At 42.2% G+C, this 27,056-nt stretch overlaps 1 protein-coding gene, 1 non-coding gene and 1 pseudogene across 2 annotated transcripts in view; 1 reads left to right on the top strand and 2 right to left on the bottom strand.

Moving 5' to 3' along the window:
• ATP2A3 (ATPase sarcoplasmic/endoplasmic reticulum Ca2+ transporting 3) overlaps positions 1-27,056 on the bottom strand; it is a 391,838-nt gene that overhangs the window by 118,461 nt on the left and 246,321 nt on the right. The window contains exons 6-8 of the mRNA XM_073615051.1: positions 19,507-19,587; positions 19,041-19,126; positions 17,576-18,040 (exon numbers count right to left, since the gene is read on the bottom strand). Of these exons, the coding sequence (XP_073471152.1) occupies positions 17,576-18,040; positions 19,041-19,126; positions 19,507-19,587 (632 nt within the window). The remainder of the gene's footprint in view (positions 1-17,575; positions 18,041-19,040; positions 19,127-19,506; positions 19,588-27,056) is intronic.
• Positions 6,491-6,608, bottom strand: LOC141130763 (5S ribosomal RNA; annotated as a pseudogene).
• Positions 8,912-9,030, top strand: LOC141130923 (5S ribosomal RNA). Its single transcript, XR_012242562.1, has one exon. It is a non-coding gene; the product is annotated as a 5S ribosomal RNA (ribosomal RNA).

Genomic DNA, 27,056 nt, shown 5'->3' with positions numbered 1-27,056 from the left:
ATTTCCTTAAGACCAGGCTTTGTTCCACAAAAACGGCTTTCCTTGTGTACGTCCGCTGCAACCTGAAAATTGCCCAAAGGGAAATTGGTTAATCCCTGCCTGCAAGTTAAGAGTTACCCGCTGTGGTTCTTGAAAATAATCTATATTCCGAATCCACACAATACAAGATCTAAGAATACATGTTTTAGCCTGTTTAATTTTCAGTCACGTGGTGGTTATTTAATCTTTCAGTGTTAAAAAATAATCGTTATAGCTTTGTAAAATAAACCCATTTTCTTTTGCCTAGTAAAAATACAATGCAGAGGCAGATAAAAAAATGCCACTCTGCACAGTCCAACAGAACATTTTTTTCAGCAATCCTTTTACTATATCCAGTTCGAAAGATTGCTACCTTCTACCTAACAGTTTATGATAAAGTGGTTGTAACTTTACAAAACCATTTACTGCCAGACCCTCTCTTTAATCTAGCCATAACACACTGTGTAAGTGTTTGTTGAAAATGAAGCCTCTAAATATTTTTTTTTTTTTTTTTTTTTAGATCTCTTCAGGCCAGTCACGTGACTCCCAGCCACACTATTCCTACAATCTACGGGCAACAGTGGGAGCGGCCAGGATCTCTCTCTGACTCCAGTCTGGGAGGTCACATGACCACAGTGCTGGCCACTCAGCCCCTCCCGCTGTAGCCCTTAGATGGGGGAGGAGAGTCGCAGGGACTTACATGACCATCCTGAAGATATTTGAAAAAAGGTATTTAGAGGCATCGTTCAACAACCACTTACACAGTGTGTTACAGTTGCATAAAAGAGAGGGTCTGGCAGTGAAATTTTTTAAAGTTTACTTTACTACTAATAGGGACAGGGAAGGAGGGGGTGGAGATGGCTTACACACACACGAGCTGACAGGCAAGGAGGGAAGGGGAGAGAGGAGATCAGCGGATGATGAAGGCATGTAAACTGACCATGGTAATCAGGGATCAGCAGCCTTGATTACCGTGGTCAGCACACCAAGGGGGACACAGGAACAGGCAGGATCAACCAGGTTTTTTTTACAGCTTACAGAGGGATAGGTTAGACAGCACAAGCACTGTGCTGTTTAAATCTGCTACAGTGGGGCAAAAAAGTATTTAGTCAGCCGCCAACTGTGCAAGTTCTCCCACTTAAAAAGATGAGAGAGGCCTGTAATTGTCATCATAGGTATACCTCAACTATGAGAGAAAAATGTGGAAACAAATCCAATCGCATTGTCTGATTTTTAAAAAAAAAATATTTGCAAATTATGGTGGAAAATAAGTATTTGGCCACCTACAAACAAGCAAGATTTCTGGCTCTCACAGACCTGTATGTTCTTCTTTAACCACTTGCCGACCGCCTAACGCAGATATACTGCGGCAGAATGGCACGGGCAGGCAAAATCACGTACCTGGCGGTCAGCTTCCTTAGGGGAGCGATCCAGGCTGAGGGGAAGACCACTCATTCGTGGCCACCCCCTCGCGATTGCTCCCAACGAATGAGAATCTTCCTCTGCTGCTGTATAGTAAACCGTGGCAGAGGAAGTGATGTCATCTCACCTTGGCTCTGTATTTTTCATTCCGGCGCTGAGGAGAGAAGACATCTGAGTAAGTGCACTAACACAACACACACAGTAAAACACACCAGGCACACATTTCACCCCCCATCAACCCCCGATCACCCCCCCCCCCACACAGTGACACCAAGCAGGTTTTTTTATTTTTTTTTTTTGATTACTGCATTGGTGTCAGTTTTTGACAGTTAGAAGTGGTAGGGCAGTTAGTGTTAGCCCCCTTTAGGTCTAGGGTACCCCCCTAATAAAGTTTTAACCCTGTAATCACCCCGTCGCCAGTGTCGCTAAGCGATCGTTTTTCTGATCGCTGTATTAGTGTCACTGGTGACGCTAGTTAGGGAGGTAAATATATAGGTTTGCAGTCAGCTTTTTATAGCGTCAGGGACCCCCATATACTACCTAATAAAGGTTTTAACCCCTTGATTGCCCCCTAGTTAACCCTTTCACCAGTGATCATCGTAGAACTGTTACGGGTGACGCTAGTTAGTTTGTTTATTTTTATAGTATCAGGGCACCCGCCGTTTATTACTTAATAAAGGTTTAGCCCCCTGATCGCCCGGCGGTGATATAAGTTAGGTTTTAGGGTCAGATGGGGTCTGCGTCGCCCCAGGCAGCGCCAGGTTAGCGCTAGTACCTCTAACACCCACGCACGCAGCATACACTTCCCTTAGTGGTATAGTATCTGAACGGATCAATATCTGATCCGATCAGATCTATACTAGCGTCCCCAGCAGTCTAGGGTTCCCAAAAACGCAGTGTTAGCGGGATCAGCCCAGATACCTGCTAGCACCTGCGTTTTGCCCCTCCGCCCGGCCCAGCCCACCCAAGTGCAGTATCGATCGATCACTGTCACTTACAAAACACTAAACGCATAACTGCAGTGCTCGCAGAGTCAGGCCTGATCCCTACAATCGCTAACAGTTTTTCTGGTAGCGTTTTTGGTGAACTGGCAAGCATCAGCCCCAGGCAGCGTCAGGTTAGTGCCAGTAGCGCTAACACCCACGCACGCAGCATACACCTCCCTTAGTGGTATAGTATCTGAACGGATCAATATCTGATACGATCAGATTTATACTAGCGTCCCCAGCAGTTTAGGGTTCCCAAAAACGCAGTGTTAGCGGGATCAGCCCAGATACCTGCTAGCACCTGCGTTTGCCCCTCCGCCCGGCCCAGCCCACCCAAGTGCAGTATCGATTGATCACTGTCACTTACAAAACACTAAACGCATAACTGCAGCGTTCGCAGTCAGGCCTGATTCCTGCGATAGCCAACAGTTTTTTTGGTAGCGTTTTGGTGAACTGGCAAGCACCAGCAGCCTAGTACACCCCGGTCGTAGTCAAACCAGTACTGCAGTAACACTTGGTGACATGGCGAGTCCCATAAGGGCAGTTCAAGCTGGTGAGGTGGCAAGCACAAGTAGTGTCCCGCTGCCACCAAGAAGAAGATAAACACAGGCCCGTCGTGCCCCTAATTCCCTTCCTGCTGCATTCGCCAATCCTAATTGGGAACCCACCGCTTCTGCAGCACCCATACTTCCCCCATTCACATCCCCAACCAAATGCAGTCGGCTGCATGAGAGGCATTTTCTTTATGCCCTCCCGAGTACCCCTACCCAACGAACCCCCCCAAAAAAGATGTTGTGTCTGCAGCAAGCGCGGATATAGGCGTGACACCCGCTATTATTGTCCCTCCTTTCCTGACAATCCTGGTCTTTGCATTGGTGAATGTTTTGAACGCTACCATACACTAGTTGAGTATTAGCGTAGGGTACAGCATTGCACAGACTAGGCACACTTTCACAGGGTCTCCCAAGATGCCATCGCATTTTGAGAGACCCGAACCTGGAATCGGTTACAGTTATAAAAGTTACAGTTACAAAAAAAGTGTAAAAAAAACAAAACAAAAAAAATATAAAATAAAAAAAACAAAAATAGTTGTTGTTTTATTCTTCTCTCTCTCTATTCTCTCTCTCTATTGTTCTGCTCTTTTTTACTGTATTCTATTCTGCAATGTTTTATTGATATTATGTTTTATCATGTTTGCTTTTAAGGTATGCAATTTTTTATACTTTACTGTTTACTGTGTTTTATTGTTAACCATTTTTTTTGTTTTCAGGTACGCCATTCATCTGCAGCGCGGATTTATTTATCTTGACAGCAACAGCGTTTGCTCCCACGATATATGAAGCCATGACTCCAGCAGAGGGGATATATGCCGAAGCATGGGGGCAGCAGAGGCGGAGGAGCGATTTGCTCCTAACTTTTGGGGCGGATGCCCCCATGTTTCGGCATATATAAATGGTGCATGTATGCCCATCATTAGAAGTGGGTGGCTGAAGGGAGGTATTCTAATGGTGGGCATACCCACCAATCAATCTCTTTTTTTCGTTCAGCCCACAGGCTGCATGAAAAAAAAAAATACAATATATGCCCAACAAGGACCAGCAACGTACTGGTATGTTGCTGGACTTTGAGTGGTTATACCAGAATGATGCCTGCAGGTTTAGGTATCATCTTGGTATCATTCTTTTCAGCCAGCGGTCGGCTTTCATGTAAAAGCAATCCTAGCGGCTAATTAGCCTCTAGACTGCTTTTACAAGCAGTGGGAGGGAATGTCCCCCCCTCCCACCGTCTTCCATGTTTTTCTCTGGCTCTTCTGTCCCAACAGGGAACCTGAGAATGCAGCTGGTGATTCCGCCAGCTGACCATAGAGCTGATCAGAGACCAGAATGGCTCCAATCATCTCTATGGCCTAAGAAACCGGAAGCTACAAGCATTTCATGACTTTGATTTCGCCGGATGTAAACAGCACCATTGGGAAATTGGGAAAGCATTTTATCACACTGATCTTGGTGTGGTCAGATGCTTTGAGGGCAGAGGAGATATCTAGGGTCTAATAGACCCCATTTTTTTCAAAAAAAGAGTACCTGTCACTACCTATTGCTATCATAGGGGATATTTACATTCCCTGACATAACAATAAAAATTATATTAAAAAAAAAAAAAAATGAAAGGAACAGTTTAAAAATAAGATAAAAAAGCAAAAAAAATAAAGGAAAAAAAAAAAAAAAAGAAAAAGAAAAAAAAAAAGCACCCCTGTCCCCCCCTGCTCTCGCGCAAGGGCGAACGCAAGCGCTGGTCTGGCGTCAAATGTAAACAGTAATTGCACCATGCATGTGAGGTATCACCGCAAAGGTCAGATCGAGGGCAGTAATTTTAGCAGTAGACCTCCTCTGTAAATCTAAAGTGGTAACCTGTAAAGGCTTTTAAAAATGTATGTAGTTTGTCGCCACTGCACGTTTGTGCGAAATTTTAAAGTATGTCATGTTTGGTATCCATGTACTCGGCCTAAGATCATCTTTTTTATTTCATCAAACATTTAGTGTGTTTTAGTGCATTAAAATTTAAAAAAGTGTGTTTTTTTCCCCGAAAAATCGCTGCGCAAATACTGTGTGGAAAAAAAAAAAAAAAAAAAAAAATGAAACACCCTCCATTTTAATCTGTAGGGCCTTTGCTTTAAAAAATATATATAATGTTTGGGGGTTCAAAGTAATTTTCTTGCAAAAAAAAATTTTTTTTTCATGAAAACAAATAGTGTCAGAAACGGCTTTGTCTTCAAGTGGTTAGAAGAGTGGGTGATGTGTGACATAAGCTTCTAAATGCTGTGCATAAAATGCCAGGACAGTTCAAAACCCCCCCAAATGACCCCATTTTGGAAAGTAGACACCCCAAGCTATTTGCTGAGAGGCATTTCGAGTCCATGTAATATTTTATATTGTGACACAAGTTGCGGGAAAAAGACACTTTTTTTTTGTGCACAAAGTTGTCACTAAATGATATATTGCTCAAACATGCCATGGAAATATGTGACATTACACCCCAAAATACATTCTGTTGCTTCCCCTGAGTATGGGGATACCACATGTGAGACTTTTTGGGAGCCTAGCCCCATACGGGACCCCAAAAACCAAGCACCGCCTTCAGGGTTTCTAAGGGTGTAAATTTTTGATTTCACTCCTCACTGCCTATCACAGTTTCGGAGGCCATGGAATGCCCAGATGGCACAACCCCCCCCAATTACCCCATTTTGGAAAGTAGACACCCCAAGCTATTTAAACAGAAGAAACAGACAGCGCAAAACCCAATTACTAAAACTCAGCAGCTGGACACTGTAGGTCAATATACAAAACCTAAAAAGACATACACAAAATATAGCAGTGCAGCGCTCAATACAGGTCAGATGTATACACATAAAATGTACATATTAAACGTACATAAATAAAACGCATGAGGCAAAGTCCCAAAAAGTATATCTTAGTCCGAGGAGATCAAAAGCTGCCCACTTGCAGAAGGGGGATCCCTCAGTTGGCAAGGAAAGGGTGCAGTTGAGTGGACCTTCTGCGTTAACAGCAAGGTCACTCATGCATTCCCTTCCACAGGGTAGATTATGGAGATAGGGGTCCACAGGCAGTATCCCAAATTCAGTCTCATCGGTTGATATATATCATGTTAAAAACAAAAACAACAGGACATAGTGCTCTCCATACGAAAAGGTATAAAAATTTATTAAATCTGATTGGGGGCCCATGTGTCAGCTCTTATATCTAATCCTGGTTCCACATACAATTCATGATGACACTGGAAACCCCGCCCACTCTCCAATAATACACAGGTGTATGGACTTGACTACTAAGTAGTAGAGAATCAGGAGTGGCTACAAATCTAATAGGGAACAAGCAAGCTGAATACACTGATAACTTACTGATAGGCAGCCACCATTCCTCCCATGTTATGAGCTAAAGCATTTCCAGGTCAAATCCTTATCTTCCAATAGCAGTGAACACTGCTGTGTCCTGAAAGACAGCCCTCCCCCATTTCCGGGTCAAAAAAAAAAAAAAAAAAAAAATTTAAGCCTATGGCACCTGGTATTCCCAGGCGGTCTCCCATCCAGGTACTAACCAGGCCCCACCCTGCTTAGCTTCCGAGATCAGACAAGATCGGCGCTTTCAGGGTGATGTGGCTGTAGGCAAATCCATCTCGTTCAATGGCAGCTAACGCTGCTGCGTCCTGGGAAGAAGCTCGTCCTCTAAAGGGGCGTTCGTATGGAGACGGGGATGGGGGACGGGAGCACAACAAACAATGGTATGACAAGCAGTTCTTTCTCCAAACCAGAGGGGTAGCCATGGGGGCACGCTTCGCTCCCAGTGTTGCCAATCTATTTATGGCTCACTGGGAGGAGAAGGCAGTCTATAAGAACAAACCCCCGGAACTGATCTGCTACCAGAGGTAGGTTGATGACCTTATCATGGTCTGGGAAGAGGACAGAGATAGTCTGGACGCGTTTGTATCCAGGCTTAACTACAATAACAAAAATAGAGTCCTCTCGTGGAATATCAGTACAGAGAGGGTGGTATTTTTGGGTCATGAATTGTCAAAAAGGGGTGACCGCATCAATATGGTCACCCATTTTAAGGCTACTGACCGAAACACATTTACTGTATCCCTGTTGAAAGTTGCCACCACAGTAAGTGGCTGTGCAATATCCCTAGAGGACAGTTTATTCCCCTCAGGCGGAATTGCACAGAGGTGGGGGATTTTCTATCACAGTCACAGACTCTTATCTCTAGGTTCACCGAGAAGGGTTAGGATAAAAATAAGCTAGTCCAAGAATTGGATAATGTTGTGACTCTTGATAGGAAGGTACTAGTGTCGAATGCCCCTAGAGTAGCCCAGGGTGAGCCTAAACAGATCAGGATGATCCTTGATTTTAATATTCAGCACAAGCAATTTGAAAAGATAGTACAGAAACATTGGCCCATTTTAAAACTTGACAGAACCTTGGGTCCGGTCCTCCCAGACCGACCATTGTTTATTTACAAAAGAGCTCCTTCTTTTAGAGATAGACTTGCGCCAGGGGTGATAGATGCCCCAGTTTACCCGGTGAATAGAATGCTTGGCTTCCTTAATGGCTTTTATGCCTGTGGACACTGTCCGGCGTGTAAACAGGCTAGAAACAATGTAAAGAAGAGGAAGGAATTTGTGGCTTTTGCCACGGGTAAACTACAAAATCAAGGATTTGATTAAGTGCAACACTGCCGGGGTGGTGTATATGTTGCAATGTGAGTGTGGCTACCAATATGTGGGTAGGACTTCTAGGCCCCTCCATGTAAGAGTCGGAGAACATGTTAACAACATTAAACGAGGACTTCGCACACACAATGTCTCCAAGCACTTCCGACTTTTCCATAACTGCAGCCCTGTGGGGCTGAAGTTCTGGGGAATAGAGAAGGTAACGAAGCATTGGAGTGGTGGGAATTTCATATGGCAGCTCAGTCGACGAGAATCTTTTTGGGTATTTGAGACAAAGGTTGGGGTCCCTTTAGGGTTGAACGTTGAGTTTGACCTTAACTGTTTTATTTCAGACCCTTTGTTTATGTTGGTTTCTAGCCCCTTACCATTTAGAATATTGGTCCATAATGTATATTTGTTTGTGATATATGTATACATTCTAATTGTATTTGTGTACGGATGAGGTGGTTGTACTAATGTCTTTTTATTATAATTTTTCTATCAAATTTATATTCATATTTTTAACCCCTGTAGGCCCTACACGATATTACATGGGGTGGCGATATATGTATTTTGTTTGACTTTTTCCATTTCACTTTTCGTATATCCCTCTGGTGACAACAGGGAGGGAATAGCATTTGTTTTTGGTACACATTCTCCATCTGGAAGAGTGTGTAGGACACCTTAGGATGGATTCTGCCACAAGGGAGGGGGGTGACTTTATGAACTTCCCCTATATGCTTCAATTATAGCCTCTTTGGGGTATCCCCATTGGTACTTTTTGAGTAGCCTCCCTCCTCTTAGCTTTATAATTATATTACATTATTTTTATAATAATTTTTACTTTATTATAATTATTTTTTTTATTAACGTTAGCCTTGTTTCTGCTCCCTATGTCTCTGATTAGTTGCTAATTTTATGTTAGCCTGCTTGCCATTGTGGGTGAATGTTGTTATTACCTACGATGACAGGCCAGAGGAATGAAGGAGGCGCTCTTAGGAGCGATTTAATGTCGTTGCCAAGGAGACTGGAGTTTGCATCTCGATCTGTCCAGGGGGTGACGTGGAAGGGAGGGGCGGAGCGCGCATTGCGTCTGCGCTCCCTGTTGCCGTTCACTTAGTCTGTGAGCGACGTGTATGAAATGGGCGGTTTGTTTGTTGTGCTCCCGCCCCCCATCCCCGTTTTCATACGAACGCCCCTTTAGAGGGCGGGCTTCTTCCCAGGACGCAGCAGTGTTAGCTGCCATTGAACGAGATGGATTTGCCTACAGCCACATCACCCTGAAAGCACCCGATCTTGTCTGATCTCAGAAGCTAAGCAGGGTGGGGCCTGGTTAGTACCTGGATGGGAGACCGCCTGGGAATACCAGGTGCCGTAGGCTTAAATTTTTTTTTTCTTTTTTTGACCCGGAAATGGGGGCGGGCTGTCTTTCAGGACTTAGCAGTGTTCACTGCTATTGGAAGATAAGGATTTGACCTGGAAATGCTTTAGCTCATAACATGGGAGAAATGGTGGCTGCCTATCAGTAAGTTATCAGTGTATTCAGCTTGCTTGTGCCCTATTAGATTTGTAGCCACTCCTGATTCTCTACTACTTAGTAGTTAAGTCCATTCACCTGTGTATTATTGGAAAGTGGGCGGGGTTTCCAGTATCATCATGAATTGTATGTGGAATCAGGATTAGATATAAGAGCTGACACACAGACCCCCAATCAGATTCGCTGAGGAAATCCACACGGACGATACGCGTGCGAGGGGCTCTGTGATGTCAGTACAGCCACCCATCTGGTTCATTTTATGCTGTATACTCCTGCACTGGGAAACAGTGCTTGCTTTGTGAGTAGTATTTTTCTTATTTAATAAATTTTATACCTTTTCGTATGGAGAGCACTATGTCCTGTTATTTTTGTTTATAACATAATATATATCAACCGATGAGACTGAATTTGGGATACTGCCTGTGGACCCCTATCTCCATAATCTACCCTGTGAAAGGGAATGCATGAGTGACCTTGCTGTTAACGCAGAAGGTCCACTCAAAGTGAGCAGCCTAGACCCTTGGTGGAGGTTCACATTGGTGGGGATACAACGAATACAATCTTATCCTATCACTGCACCCTTTCCTTGCCAACTGAGGGATCCCCCTTCTGCAAGTGGGCAGCTTTTGATCTCCTTGGACTAAGATATACTTTTTGGGACTTTGCCTCATGCGTTTTATTTATGTACCCCCAAGCTATTTGCTGAGAGGTATGGTGAGTATTTTGCAGACCTCGTTTTTTGTCACAAAGTTTTGAAAATTGAAAAAAGAAAAAAAAAAAATACATTTTTCTTTTCTTTCTTCATTTTCAAAAACAAATGAGAGCTGCAAAATACTCACCATGCCTCTCAGCAAATAGCTTGGGGTGTTTACTTTCCAAAATGGGGTCATTTGGGGGGGTTTGTGCCATCTTGGCATTTTATGGCCTTGGAAACTGTGATAGGAGGAGTGAAATCAAAAATTTACGTCCTTAGAAATCCTGAAGGCGGTGCTTTGGTTTTCGGGGCCCCGTACGCAGCTAGGCTCCCAAAAAGTCCCACACATGTGGTATCCTCATACTCAGGAGAAGCAGCAGAATGTATTTTGGGGTGTAATTCCACATATGCCCATGGCATGTTTGAGCAATATATCATTTAGTGACAACTTGGTGCAAAAAAAAAAAGTTTGTCATTTTCCCGCAACTTGTGGCAAAATATAAAATATTCCATGGACTCCACATGCCTCTCAGCAAATAGCTTGGGGTGTCTACTTTCCAAAATGGGGTCATTGGGGGGGGGGGGGGGGGGGGGGGTTGAAATGTCCTGGCATTTTATGGCCTTCAAAACTGATAGGTAGTGAGGAGTGAAATCAAAAATTTACGCCCTTAGAAATCCTGAAGGCGGTGCTTGGTTTTCGGGGCCCCGTATGCGGCTAGGCTCCCAAAAAGTCCCACACATGTGGTATCCCCATACTCAGGAGAAGCAGCTAAATGTATTTTGGGGTGCAATTCCACATATGCCCATGGCCTGTGTGAGCAATATATCATTTAGTGACAACTTTTTGTAAATTTTTTTTTTGTCATTATTCAATCACTTGGGACAAAAAAAATTAATATTCAATAGGCTCAACATGCCTCTCAGCAATTTTCTTGGGGTGTCTACTTTCCAAAATGGGGTCATTTGGGGGGGGGGGTTTGTACTGCCCTGCCATTTTAGCACCTCAAGAAATGAGATAGGCAGTCATAAACTAAAAGCTGTGTAAATTCTAGAAAATGTACCCTAGTTTGTAGACGCTATAACTTTTGCGCAAACCCATAAATATACGCTTATTGACATTTTTTTTACCAAAGACATGTGGCTGAATACATTTTGGACTAAATGTATGACTAAAATTGAGTTTATTGTATTTTTTTTTTTTAACAAAAAGTAGAAAATATTTTTTTTCAAAATTTTTGGTCTTTTTCCGTTTATAGCGCAAAATATAAAAACTGCAAAGGTGATTAAATACCATCAAAAGAAAGCTCTATTTGTGGGAACAAAAGGTACAGCATTGCATGACCGCGCAATTAGCAGTTAAAGTGACGCAGTGCCAAATTGTAAAAAAATGCTCTGGTCAGGAAGGGGGTAAATCCTTCCGGGGCTGAAGTGGTTAAGAGGCTCCTCTGTCCTCCACTCATTACCTGTATTAATGGCACCTGTTTGAACTTGTTATCAGTATAAAAGACACATGTCCACAACCTCAAACAGCCACACTCCAAACTCCACTATGGTGAAGACCAAAGAGCTGTCGAAGGACACCAGAAACAAAATTGTAGACCAGCACCAGGCTGGGAAGACTGAATCTGCAATAGGCAAGCAGCTTGGTGTGAAGAAATCAACTGTGGTAGCAATAATTAGAAAATAGAAGACATACAAGACCACTGATAATCTCCCTCAATCACAAGATCTCACCCCGTGGGGTCAAAATGATCACAAGAACGGTGAGCAAAAATCCCAGAACCACACGGGGGGGACCTAGTGAATGACCTGCAGAGAGCTGGGACCAACGTAACAAAGGCCATCAGTAACACACTACGCCACCAGGGACTCAGATCCTGCAGTACCAGACATGTCCCCCTGCTTAAGCCAGTACATGTCCGGGCCCGTCTGAGGTTTGCTAGAGAGCATTTGGATGATCCAGAAGAGGATTGGGAGACTGTCATATGGTCAGATGAAACCAAAGTAGAACTGTTTGGTAGAAACACAACTTGTCGTGTTTGGAGGAGAGAGAATGCTGAGTTGCAACCAAAGAACACCATACCTACTGTGAAGCATGGGGGTGGCAACATCATGCTTTGGAGCTGTTTCTCTGCAAAAGGAACAGGACGACTGATCAGTGTACATGAAAGAACGAATGGGGCCATGTATCGTGAAGACTTACAGAAAACGTTTGACCTCTGTCATTGCCAACAAAGGATATATAACAAAGTATTGAGATGAGATGAACTTTTGATATTAACCAAATACTTATTTTCCACCATAATTTGCAAATAAATTCTTTCAAAAATCAGACAATGTAATTGTCTGGATTTGTTTCCACATTTTGTCTCTCATAGTTGAGGTATACCTATGATGACAATTACAGGCCTCTCTCATCTTTTTAAGTGGGAGAACTTGCACAATTGGTGGCTGACTAAATACTTTTTTGCCTCACTGTATAAGGGAACAGAATTTTTTTTTTTTTTTTTAGGGTTACAACCACTTTAGGACAACCAAGAACATAGTTCATTCCCAAATTACAGTGGCTCCAGCTTTAAAGGTAATACAGAACAGTAGTCATAATTGTGGAAATAAACTTGGCATATTTACAATACTGTGTGGTTTAGACTTTTTCTGAACTACTGTATATGGACCAATGTAACATATGTGTCATGGTTATGCAATAGAGTTTCTCTGTCAGCTTACCTGTCTCCATGTGTTCATCTCTAAAGACCAGCTGCCTCTCACCTGACTGGTTTTATAACCTCTCCTCTAAGCATGACCCCACCCCGGGCCCTATCAGGGAACCCTATATTAACCTGTGCACTGCAAGCCAGCAGTGCTGATCAACCATTGTGTGTTAGCCTCCGTGTGTACTTGCTGTGTTTCCTGCGTCTGATTACTGTTACCGACTTTGGCCTGTTCTCGACTCTCCCTGTCTGCTTGTTACCCTGACCTTTGGCGTGTTATGTTTATTTGGCTTACCCCTTACTTCCCTGTCGTTCCAGCCTGCTGCCTCCTTCCTCTTCTCCTGTAGTCTATGGTGAGCGTGAGCTGAGAGACCCTGGGGGCCGTGACCTGGAGCCAGACTGCAGCGTAGTCCATCCTCACCACTAGAGGCTCTGGTCAACATCCGCTGGCTCTTAGACTCTGCGCCCTGGGGAATCTATGCTCTAGCTCCCACTGGGATCCATGTTACTTATCCTGTAGACCTGCTTCCTGAACCTTCCAGGGTTCAATCTGCAGCAGTCAGTCCTAGGGTCCGCTACCTTAGCGGTGCACTTCCGACTCCTACAGAGTGCATCTGTCACCTGGTCCCAGGTGACCTGACAATATGCAGTTATGCTGCCACATGCTTCCAGCAGATTACACAGAAGTTGAGTTTTCAGAACTTTTTCTACAGATGAAATTTTAGATTAATAAAACGATCATGTAGGGCACAAAATAGTCATAAAAAAGGACATCTGATTTTTGGCAGTTTTGCAACATTGGCCATTTTACCTTTGCTCAAGAGAAAATGATGAATGGAATAATAACAGTGAAAATGGAAACTATTTCATAATTATCACCCTGGCTTTCAGGTCGCTTACATGATTTATAACAAGGATTACTGTGGATTTAATGCCCAAGCTTAACCCAGAAGCTCAAAAGGTCATTTTTATCTTTAAGCCTGTTAACGAATAGCAGTTACAGCAAATCAGGAATAGCAGGTACAGCAAATAAACCAGAGACAGGCATGACTGATGCTTCAATGTATAACATAGTGGATTTTGTTAAATGAACAATTTCTAAGGAGAAAAAACTATTATGAATACCACAGGTACAGTGAAGACAATTGGAAAAAGTAGGAATTCTCAGGTACCTGCTCATACCTTACAATATATTCCTAAATGCAGTGGGTGCTTTAATACGTAGGAATAGATTCAAGTAAGAAAAAGGTAGAGCTGGTTTAACTCCTCGTTTTACTATTGGTTACTGAGCCCACCTATCACCTTAAAGGCTAACTCCATTTATATGGGTAAAATAATAGCAAGTAAAAAAATATAGCATATACAATTGTTATACAAGCCATATTGTTTTGAATGAATATAAGTGGCCCTGCCAGGCCAATTTTGCTTTGTTTTCTAGATATATTTTTTTGTTTTTTTTTTAATTTTTCTTACTGGTGAACTGCATCAAGCCCTGTTGGCGGTCAGGTGCTAGACCAACTGTTCTCTTCAAGTGCATGTTTTGTATGTTCTATTTTAAAACTAATTATTTACAAAAAACAAAAAAGCTGGCAGAACACTCTTTTGACCACGATCTTTGATTAACTGCTTGCCGACCATATACTGTACATATAAGGGCGGCAAAGCGGCTCCCCTGTGCAGAAACATGTACCCGCAGGTCTGGCGGATGCGATGTCCGCTGGGACCCACCGATCGTTCAGGAGACAGGCAGAACAGTGATCTACCTATGTAAACAAGTTCTTGTTCTGTGACAAAGGAAGGTCGAGATCCTGTGTTTCTGTTAAGCATAAACATGGATCTCTGCCTTCCCTTAGTACAAGCACCACTCACACAGTAATCACTCCCTAGGAACACATATATCCCTTTGATTGCCCCTGATGTTAACCTCTTCTCTACTCTAAAGTCTGCATTCTATATAATGAAGCAAGAATCCAGAAAGCACTTAACAAGGTTGCAGAGAATGTATTTTCCAAAACTGGTGCTGTGTAAATTGTTTCAACCCAGTGTGCTGAACAAAAAAAAAAATGGAGGAGCTTGCTGTACTATGTGATGTTAATACAGCAATCTGCCTGCTGAGCTATTGTGTTCTGACAGGGGGACTACCCTCCCCTGCCCACACACACCAGTTAGAGCTCGCAGCCATTGAGAGAACGACAGAACCTCATAATGACAAACTACAGGTACAGTTCTGCATCAGGTTCAATAACAAGGCCCCTATAATACAAAAGATCTTCAAAAAGAATTGGAGGATCCTTGAATCAGACCCAATCCTAAAGATAGGCCTCACTTCACATCCTAATCTTGTCTTCAGGAGACCTAAGGACCTGAGGAGCATCATTGCCCCAAGTAGGGTGAAGACCAAAAGTAGAGGACTCAATAGCTCTTGGACAACGATCTTCGATCAAAAAGGCAGCTACAGATGTGGGAGTAATAACTGTGGGAACTGTACACTTTCTATGTGCCATAGAAAGAAAGGCGTAATTGGAGTTGATGGGAAGATCCATAAGATCAAGCAATTTATCAACTGTGGCACCCCATACGTTACTTATGGCCTTCTGTGCCCATGTGGCCTCCTGTATATTGGCCGGACCTCAAGGCCAATGAGAACTAGTATGAACGAACATAGAAGCAGTATCCTGACAGAAAAGGATAAATAGTCAGTACCGAGACATTTCCGTGAAGTCCATGATAGCAGTATAGGAGCCATGCCTAATGACTTAGTGGGAAAAAGCACCAGCTACTGTGTACAAGAGAGGCCTATTGGATCTTCACCTTAGGGACTTTGGCTCCGAAGGGTTTGAATGAGGAAATCGAACTGCAGTGTGTCGTATGACATTTGCAGTCCTTGTAGGGCCTTCTGTTTTCCCTGTGGTGTAGTCAGGACCATCTTAGTTGTCCATTGGGAGATCCTATTTCATTATAGGAACCTTCGTGTGACTCTACTGTTGTCTGTACCCACTATTCAGTGGCGTTTGGACCGTAGTAACTACTTTGTAGCTATGAGACCCTAAGGGTACTAGTGTTTGGAGTGGGAGGTTCCTTGTCTGCTGAGTATGGGTCATTATTTGTCGAGATCTTGATTTAGTACTTAGACAGTAAGGTTTTAGAATAGATAGATCACTATGTGTAGTTTTTAGTTAGTAGGTTTTAGTTTAGATAGGTCAGTATGTTAGATTGTTTCCTTGTTATTTTTATAACAACACGCATGTATTTTCATTCAGCTTACATATATTAATCATTTTATGTATGTCATTTGATATAAGCGGGCAAATGGCGCTTTCGTGTTCGGACAGTCCTTAGAAGTTTACTGCAGCGCATACTAGAGTGCTCACCTAATGGCGGCTAGATCAGAGATCGTTACGAGGTGGGGTGTCCTATCTACACACTGTAGTCGATCTCTCGGTATTCATAATAGCCTTCAATTGCCCCTCCATATGCATATGTGTACATGTCCTTTTACATATATTTATATATTTTTATAAGGGTTTTATAGATTTTTATTCCATGTTTTTATAAAAAAAAACACTTTAATATATTCTTCACCTCCCCTGGGTAATTGTAGGTGGCCACTTTTGTGCACAATATTGATTGCCATTGGGCCTTTTATCCTATATATCTTTTTAAATTATACCTTCTTTCCCTTATGTGTGTTTGTGCGCCTCTATTCCTCTACATATCTGTAGCATTTATCCCCTCTCCCCAATCTAAGTCCATTTTTGCACTATGCATTTGGGCCACTAAAGGGGGTGTCTCTGAGCAGATAGTGAGTGTGGGCGTGCTCATTCATACCTATGCGCACGCATCCACACATTCACATACTTCAGGGAATGCCAGTGCATTAGCGGTCGGAAGTAGCGGGTGGAACGCATATACACCCGCGCTTCCGGGCCGCGTCTTCTGCGCACGCAGTCTATTCACTGGCGTGCGCAGAAAGGGAAGTGACGTATATGCTGGCCGGAAGTTGCGGGTGGAACGCAGGTACACCCGCTCTTGGCTATCAGAGCGGCGTGCGTTCCACCCGCGGAGGACAGCCGCTGGAGACGCACTTGGTAGGAGTTACCCCAACATTATTTTATTTCCCACAGCATGGGACAAGTATGGGGGTGGTTCAGGTAGATTATATGCCTGACCACTTCCCTATGGGAGGTTGCATCGCCTCCCCTTGCACTCCTCCACTATTACTTTAAAAGTATGTACACCATGTATTCCATTCTCTGGCTTAGTATGTATGGGTTCACTGTTTTTTGAAACCCCTATGGTGTTGCACGTTACTGACTGGGTGGAGTCAGGGAGGGCCCCACTATGTGGGTGGGTGTGACTCATGTGGGTGGAGGCTGGCAGAAATTGAGGTGCGCAGACACATATAGAGGGGACTGTGCGAGAGAGCAGCTATTGCCCGCTTAGGCTCTGAGGAAAGGGGTTCTCCCCTGAAACGCGACAGCCATCACTCGATCCACTTGACGTCTGGCTTGTCGGGATTCAGAACCGCGAACCTGCTACATTGTCAATGCCTGTTACCTAAGCTCGTTTGTAAGTATACATTTCGTTGTTTTATGCTTCAATAAAGCTTTACCAGTAGGTAATGCACTAGGTCAGTGCGCCTTTCTTTTTTCCTTTAGTGCTGATCGGATACCAGTCGACTGCTGGTTTTCCAGCATGCCCGTTTGACCGACTGGCAGCTGTATACACTGGTCAGTTGTCAGCCGGTTTCTGTAGATCAGACCGATACTCCGCCGGTGTGCATCAGCCTTTAGGCATCCTGTATCTCAAACGAAGCATCTCAGATAATCAGATTAAAGACAGAGGGGAATGGAGTGGAACAGTAAATTACTGCAATGCAACTCCGAGTATGCATCTCTAGGATAACTTATTAATTTTGACTGCAGTGGTATTCTGATCAACAAAAGTGGCATTGTTAGTGATAGCTTAATGAGGATACACTTACCCGAGACACAGACATTTGATTGGTAGTCAAGGTGCCAGTTTTGTCAGAGCATATGACCGATGTGCAGCCAAGAGTTTCCACTGATGGGAGGCTCCTCACAATTGCATTCTTTTTAGCCATCCGACGTGTACCAAGGGCCAAACAAGTCGTAATCACAGCTGGAAGGCCCTCTGGAATAGCAGCTACAGCTAAAGCCACAGCAATTTTAAAATAGTAAATGGCTCCACGAAACCAAGATCCTCCATGCACAGGGTCATTAAAGTGACCAATATTGATTACCCAAACAGCCACACAGATCAAGGAGATGACTTTAGATAACTGCTGTCCAAATTCATCCAGTTTCTGCTGCAAAGGGGTTCTCTCTGGCTCTGTTGCAACCATCTGGTTCCGGATCTTTCCAATCTCTGTGTAAACGCCAGTTGCAATTACAATTCCAACAGCCTTACCAGCAGAAATGTTAGTTCCCTAAAATGTACATTAAAATAGTCAGTCACAGCAAGTGATACCCACAAAAACATCAAAATGAAGTGGAAGTGAAGTCAAACAGCTAAATTTAATACCATTATAAGTGTGAAACATAATACCCATCAAAAAAAAGTGCAACCCTCTGCATCTGTCCTCATTTTTCTCTACTGTGATTAAAGCAAATTACTTGGGTCATGAATTCCCCTGGCCTGTATCTGAACAAAAAAGGAGCAGTGGCACAATAATAAAGGACAAAACTGGGCTCTTCATTCATATCATCCAACTTCTTTTGTACTGTACAATGTAGTTAGATCTGATTGGCATATAGTGCTGCCCGTCTACTCTAATCTCAATACCATTGTTGGGAAACTACTATACAAGAGGTTAATATAAAGACAGACTGATGTGTTTTTATATATATAATATATATATATACACACACACACACACGATATATATATATATATATATAATATTATTATGAATACAGAATTGGTTTAAATGGATGTATTTTACATATTCTTCACTTTTGCTTTAATTGCGCCCAGTTAAAACGTAGTGAAAAGAAAGACTAGTAGTAATAAAATAAACTATGCAGGTCTATTTTTTTTTTTTTTTTTTTTTAAGAAAACCTACACTGAAAGAAGAATGAATGTAGACCGCCATTGCTGTACTCCTGAAAATACTTGTTGCTTGGTAACCTCTGGCTTCAGTATTTTCAGGTTCACAGTTCTGGAACACACAAGAGGCAAGTGAAGTCTAAACATAACCTGACTTGCATACTTGTTCCAAAGTTAGTGACTCAAATTCTGGAAGCTAATAAACTGTCATAACAGCCAGGCCACAGGCATCGTCAAGAGAGATCTTCAATGATCTTGGAAAAATGTACCCAAATACTTTATTGATATATTACGGTCTGTGTATTTTGGCTGTTATACAAGACCCTTTTTAAAACAGATAACACCCTTATACAGACACTACTACTACTACTACTACTTACAGAAAATAACATATTCTTCTTGTCCTGGTTAACAGCTCTAGGGTCTGGGATTGGATCGGTGTGTTTAATCACTGAAACAGACTCTCCTATTAGAAGCAGAAAAGCATGTTTTATTAATATTTTTGTGTGCTCATTATTACAGTTTGTTATATAAATGTATTTATTCATATTTATGTGGTGCTGATATACTACATGACTCTTGTACAGAGAACATAGAACGTATGGAATTCCTTGTCCAGAAAGAGTAATATCCCTAAAACATTCAAACCTGCATAAACTCAAAGGGCTGATTTAGTCCAAAATCTTCCCAAAAGGTTTTAGAATTGGGGGGGGGGGGGACATGGACAACATCCAAGCAAATATCCAAAAGGTGGTCAGAACTGCAAATTATTAATGCTGAACAAAATGTCACTGCACTACCCCATTAAAAAAGTTTTATCTTAAGTACAATAGATTAAGTGCTTACCTGTCAAAATCGACTGGTCCACTCGTAATGTTGTAGATCTGATGTCGATGATGCGGATATCAGCAGGTACTTTGTCACCAACTGAAACAGTGAAATGTTGATTTAGATTTCCTTCTGACAAAATATGTCACCAAAAGGTTAAAACATTTAAAAAAAAAAAGTAGTCTTTTTAAAGCTATTCAGACATTCTTACACTTATTACATCATTATACATGCACATACTACCACCACCCTCTCCCAATATTTACAATTTAGTAACAAATTTACAAAATTCTATAAAAGGCTTTACCAGTGCCTCAAATAAAAGAACCTAAAGGCTAAAATGTAAAGTGAAAAGTGAGGGGGGTGGGGGGTCTGCTCACTGAGGTTTTTACAATCTAAATTATTGGTTTCTTTCCATGTGATAGCATGCATTATTGCATATTCCTGACCCCAAATGTACCCTTTCCATACTTTATATCCTAATTGCCATGCATTTTCTAGCTACTGATATCACACAAACCCAATTGTAAATAACAATTTATCGAATTGTTACAGCCAACAACCAAAGATCATAATAAAATTATTATTAACTGTAGTACAGGAACTATAGGAAATATATCTTTATAATGAGCCCAAGATCATTTAAAAATAAGATAAAACAAAACAACAAACGAATGAGCACATAGGATAGAAATGTTCTGTTTGTAACATGCAAACTCCCTTCATGTGTACTTTACTGTAAAAGGCTAGTTATAGATTGAGGTGGTTGCCACTCATCTGCACAGCTTGTCGGCTCAAATTGGTGTGTGGATGCATTGGATGTCTTCAGCTGCTATATTATATTTATATATATATATATATATTTTAGAGCTGCACGATTAATCGTCAAGAATCGTTATCGTGATTCTTTCCCGTTGCGATCTTGATAAAAGTGTTTCATGATTCTTGCTATGCAAAGAATTCTCTTTGCTCTTCTGAAGCCACAGCCATCAAAAGAAAGGAAGAAAAAAATCAGGGCAGTCTGCCAAGAAGCACAACATTCTTTATCAGTTGAAGTCTAATCCTTGTAATAATTTGTCAATGGAATACACTTCATGTGTAAGTGAGGAAAGTTTAACCACTTAAACACTAAGACCACTTTCACACTTGTACGACTTCAAAGTCGCGCGATCTTACCGCGATTTGGGATCAGTACTACTTTGTACGACTTTACAGGGTTGGAGTTTACAAATGCTTTGACCCTCAGCTTGTGCTTACAAAGTCGTACTGAAATAGTGTCTATATTATTAAGGTACGATTTGCATGCTACTTGAGGGTTTAACTACTTTGAAGTCGTGCCAATATGAATGGTAGTCATTGAAAATCATGGAGAATGTCTTGTCCTGCGATTTTGCAGTACAAAATCGTGGGACAAGTCGTATAAGTGTGAAAGGGGCCTAAACCTTTTTCTGATATTTGTTGGTTTCAAGTTAAGATTATTTTTTTTTGCTAGAAAATTACTTAGACCCCCCAAACATTATATATATATTTTTTTAGTAGAGACCCTAGAGAATAAAATGGTTGTTATTGCAATATTTTATGTCACACTGTATTTGCGCAGCAGTCTTTCAAATGCAATTTTTTGGGAAAATATTACAAAAAAAAAAACAAAAAAAAAAAAAAAACAAACAAAAACTAACCAGTAAATTTAGCCCAATTTTTTTTTGTATAATGTCAAAGATTTTACGTTGCGAGAATCATGATCCTTTTTATTCTAAGCAATTTTTTTAGCAGAGATCCTAGAGAATAAAATGGTGGTCGTTGCAATATTTTGTCGCACTGTATTTGTGCAGCGGTCTTTCAAACGCAATTGTTTTGGGTTAGAATTAATGCTCTAACGATCGCGGCAATACCTCACATGTGTGGTTTGAACACCGTTTTCATATGTGGGCGCTACTCACGTATGCGTTCGCTTCTGCAGGCGAGCTCGGCAGAAAGGGGCGCGTTAAAATTTTTATTTTTTATTTTACTTTTTATTTTTACAGTGTCCTTTTAATAATAAAAAAAAAATTGTCACTTGTTTCTTGTAAAAGAAAAAAAGCATGACAGGACCTCTTAAATAGATCTGGGGTCAAAGAGACCTCGGATCTCATATTTACACTAGAATGCATTAAAAAAAAAAAAATAAAAAAAAAAAGTAATAAAAAATAAATAAAATAATATTCCCTTTTAGAGCTATAAGCGGAAGTGACGTTTTGACCCTGCAATTGTATGGAGCTGGGTGGGGGCCATCTTCCCCTCACTCAGCTCCATACCACACAGGGGAAAGGACCCGATCGCCTCCGCCACTGGCTCCAGTAAGCGATGGAGGGCACCGGAGTGCGGCGGTGGGGGGGGGGCCCTCTCCCGCCAACGATAAAAGTGATCTTGTGGACTGTTGGATCTAAAAAACAGTACTGGGGGGTGCCTGCAGCTGCAGGCATCACCCGAGTACAATCACTTAAAAGCAGAATGACATACAGGTATATGATTTTGCAGCAAGTGGTTAAAGTGTAAGTCCACTCTAATGCTATGTACACATGATAGGACTTTCCGACAACAAAACCGTGGATTTTTTTTCTGACGGACGTTGGCTCAAACTTGTCTTGCATAGACACGGTCACACAAATGTCGGAAATTCCAAACATCAAGAATGCGGTGACGTACAACACGTACGACGAGCAGAAAAAAATGAAGTTCAATAGCCAGTGTGGCTCTTCTGCTTGATTCCGAGCATGCGTGGACTTTTGTGCTTAGGAATGGTGTACACATGCTTGTAATTTCCGACAACAAGTCTTGTAGGAAAATGTGAGAACTTGCTTTCAAACATTTGTTGGCGGAACAAATGTTCTATGGAGCCTACACACAGTCGGACTTTCCGACAACAAGCACACATCCAACATTTGTTGTTGGAAAATCCTAATGTGTGTACGGCCCATAGGACTAAAATCCCTGCATCTATAGACATCAACAATCTAACACTAACCTATCTAGCCCTGTAAAGAAGAAACCAGTATACAAACCTTTTTTGAAGCTGATCTGACCCGATCCTCAGCAGCAGATGCTCTGCAGAGGAGACAGCCGACAACAGCTGTGAAATGAATGGGGAGTGACGTCACACAGACTTATTATGGGGCTTCCGTTATCAGATGTGTCCTCTGCACCCACCTCCACAGTGAAGCGGTGGCTGACAGCTCAGCATAGAACCAGGTCGGCTTCAAAAAAGGTATGTATACTGATTTCTTCTTTACAGGGTTAGATAGGTTAGAGTTAGATCGTGGATGTTTTTTTACTGCTATATTAAGTTCACAGTATACAGATGAGCCTTGACGAGGCACTGCAGCTTTTATATATATTTGCAAATGTGTGCGCAACTAAACCCTCTGTTTTAACATGAACATGTTGGACAGGGCTAATTTGGTTTATTTGCAGACTAGCTGGTGAGTGTATTGGAAGACGTTCTGTCGTTTGTAATGAGCATATAGGAACCGTTTTTTTTTTTCCTCTGAGGATGTCAAATTTTAGTTTAAAGGAAACCAAATTTTATGTAGAATTCAGTTTCAAATGAATCGTTCCATTCCTCTTGCTATGCGATCCAACAGTACCTTTGCACAGAAATAGTGGTAATTTCTTTAATGCTCCCCTTTCTCATGTCATTGCTCTTTAGTAATCTCCAGATAGCAGTTGAAAACTCCATAAATTCCAGTTTATATTTACTTTAACTTCACCCAACTGGTAAAGGAAAGAAATGGTGCATACATTTTAACTTTACCTTAAAAAGTCTGATTTAAAGTCTGAACTTTCACAGCTGCCATCTATGGATTGCTTGAGAGTTTTGACAGGAGAGAGGGCGTAATAAAGAGATTCACTTTACTTTACATGGCATAACAGAAGAAATGACAGTTTACTTTACATTTTGTAGCTTTTTCTACAGCATCAATCTCCTAGCATCTATATTTGGTCAATTGAGCTTTGGATTTATGTAGTAGCAGAGTGGAGAGTTGCCCCCTCTGTATTTTTAGTGCCATGCTTGGGCTATTAAGAGCAATCTTTTTATCTAGCACTTCTATTTGGTGCATATGGTCAATGAGTTCAGATTCTTCCTGAAGTCTCACTTTTTAAAGTTCAGTGCCTTTATGAATAAAGATACCTCTCATCATGCAAGTGGGGTAGCTTGGCCCATATATTCATGGAAAACAGTTAAAGTGGATGTAAACCTGATTCATGAAGTTTGACCTGGGCACATATCTGTAGTGTTTACTTATCTCTCTCCAAAGGCCCAAGTCCCGTGTTCTTCTGTTATCAGCATGACACAGGAGATAAAAGCAGCTGGAAATTTGTGTTGGGGAGGTTGCTACAAATAGATTAGCAGAGAGCTGATCTATTTGCAGCACAGTTCTGCATGTTTCTTTGTTCCTCTTCCTATGTGGATCGGGGGTATGCCTTTCCTCCAATCAGCTGTCACACAGTGTATGCCAAGACTCCCCTTCCCCTGCCAAAAGAGGAGGTAAAAATTCTAACACGATGTTCACTTTCTAATGAATATAGCAAGCTGAAAGACAGCAGATATACATGCAAAACTTAAGTAGGGAGATTTGTTTCATCCCTGTGTATCATCTGAGGCTGTTAATTTCACTGGGTACAGGAGAGGATTTACATCCACTTTAAGCTGGTTGTTGATCTCCTTTTTGGTGGGGACAATCTTGGATAAAAAGAATCATTTTGTTTCCAATGCCAGGATTATTGTGTCTGATCGCTCTGGAAGATGGTGAGGGTTATAGGGGTATGGTCAGATTTGCTTGTGTTTTAATAGAGGTCTTGGTCTCTTAATCAACTGACTTTACCAAAGGTGACAAAGATATATTCTACTTGCAAATATGTCTAATGAGGGGGTGAATATAACATAGTCCTTGGTATCAGGAGGTTATGGAGGAGGCTTTATTTTATTTTATGTAGGTATGGGTAGGAGAATTGCATTCCCAACCTAAAGGTAATCAGTATTGGGTCAGGTACTAGATTAAAATTACCCTTCAGTATCAAAATGCCTTCTGACAAATTTTGCAACAAGTTTAGACATATCTCAAGGAATCGCAACTGGTCTAGATTACGGAAATATACCATTATCATGATGACCCTTAGCCATTCAAAATTCCCTGCAGAAACCGGTATCTGCCTCCATTGACTACTCCTGGATCTGTAGACACCATCCCACCACTTTGGAAATTAGAAGAGAAATTTTGAAGAGAAACAACACTAAGAAGTAGGTAAGGAGGTGGGAGAGGTGATAAGTCAGGCTAGGAATGTAGCTAAATTTTGCCTATTTTCAACCAATAAACACCCTTAAAGTGAGGGAATGCGAGGGCGTAGTGCCTGAGTTGGGGTGTGTGGTAGGGAATCGCAATGCTGGAGTTGCCACAAGCTGGACAGTTTTCATCACATAACACAATGGCATAATTATAATTTACAGTATAAACAATATAAAACGTTAAGAAGCGGTGGTGTCCTGAGAGCAGATTTTCTAGAGGTCCTCCTAAAAGGGGGGATCCCACATCTCTCGGGACCCTGTGGCATTACTGAGTGATGCAATAGGTTATAACAAAACTGTAAAAACTTAGCTGGTAACTACATGAAGGCATAAATTGCAGTGGAATTTTGAAGAGAGACAAAGTAGATTGGAGCCAAACTGCTAACCCTGACGATTAAATGCAGTAAGGTAGAAGCCATAACTATCAACAATATATCTGCAATTTAACAAAAAGAGTTCCCTTGAAGCACTCATGGTGGTGTAGGACCCTTCATCAAACATAGTTAAGGCTCTGTATTTACTGTTCTTTGGGTAACAGCAAGGAGTGTTTGATGAACAGTGTATTGTGTCGTCTCAGGATGTCTGAACTTTGCCCTGGAAGCTGCCAAGTAAAATAGTGCTCGTGTGACCGTTTTACAGTGAGGTCTGATTGAGTTGTATGGGTAGCCCTCTTAGAACGAATGCCATTACTGCTGATTGCCCATGCAAAAGTGTGTTGCAATGAGGCAAGTACAGCCTTCAGGGGATAACGGCTGTGTGGGCAGTGGGACGTTAAGGGGGGAGGGGGTTAATGTTGTTTTAGAGCAAAAGAGAGGGGGGATATATGCAGCTGATCCGATAATTGTTAATAAGCGTTCAAGTTATAGTGAATGGATAGAAGTTGCTGAAATCTCTTATGTTAAGGTTCTCTGGATCCAGGTTCATCTTCAAGCCAGTCACGCGGGTGTCAAGCTTGCAATTGGTTATGCTATGGTTGACGTGGTGGGGATAGAGATAGAGGGAGCTCCAGTATATAGTCTGGGATTGGGACGAGGACAGGGGGGGTTCACCTAGGAGGCAATTAAAGTACAAAGGTTCTGATGACCTTAAAGATTTGCAAATGAAACGATGGGATAACCCCATTGGTAGCTTGCTCCTGATGATAGTATTGTTTCCAGTAATGGTTTCACCACGTGCCGTATTTGTAAAGTACACCATGAGACATCAGGAAGGATCTGCATTGGAGGCTCCATCACAGTTGATGGCCCCTTTTGCCCAGGCCTAACACAGGATCTCTTTTTTAATTGTATAAATGTCCACTTAGTACAAGGTATTTTTAGGCTTTGAAGAGGAGTCAGTGGGGCAAGGTGTCAGCATACCCTATTCAACTATCGCTGTGGATTCCTCAATTGAAGAAATGTGTTAGGATAGCAAGTACAGAGGTTCTCAGGTCTGACCCATGTGTGATTTCAGACATCCTCCTGTTTTTGTGCTCTCTGGGTTATATTGGTGCAGCTTCAAGGATAATGTTTTATTCTCTTTGGTTGTAAGCCTCCTTGAGAGAGGTAAGCCAACTCTCCAGGCACAATTGAGCAGATTCTTTGATCTCTACTGGTCCTGGAGAGATTCCTTCATGTCTCAAAGTTTGTCCCGTAGGATCCGCTTGATCTGTGAAGTAATACGTTGCCTAGTCCTGCTTGGTTGTTAATGTAGCCTGAAACACCTTGGACTCCAGGTCTGCCAGAAGCGTGGTTGGGCAGGGGTTGTTGCCTGCAGTGTCCCAGTCTGCAAGCTCTGTATCACAGCTGCAGTGTGCGTTCTCCCAACTTCCTCTGGCAAGAGGGCTTGTTTGCGCCATCAGTTCCCTGTTGGGGCCCAGTAGCTTTGAGTTTAGGTGTTTTAAGCCGGCCATAGATGGTTTGAATCTCGACTGGATCAGCAGGGCCTGGCCGAGATACGATCTATGTATGGGCAGGCTGATTGTACCCAAGTCGATCCATCAATTAATCTGGGTACAACCAGCATATCGGATTTCTAGCATGTGATTTTTACCAGTGGCTATAGTAGCTAGCAATAATTGCTGTGCTCCCAGCAGGGATGGCTCCCAGCAGGGATAGCTCCCCGTGCCCCCCGCACCCAGGAGAACACAATAGCGCCACAGGAGGGAATCGAGCAATCACATTATCTATGGCCTGCCTTAGAGGCAGGTTTTACAGTCTTGCTAGGTAGTAGCACAATTATTGTTTCCACAATGGGTATGTTGGGC

This window comes from Aquarana catesbeiana, linkage group LG02 (genome assembly GCF_042186555.1).
Source record: "Aquarana catesbeiana isolate 2022-GZ linkage group LG02, ASM4218655v1, whole genome shotgun sequence".
Taxonomy (NCBI): Eukaryota; Metazoa; Chordata; class Amphibia; order Anura; family Ranidae; genus Aquarana; species Aquarana catesbeiana.
The sequence above is the reverse complement of the archived record's forward strand: the minus strand, read 5'-3'. Positions and strand labels throughout refer to the sequence as shown.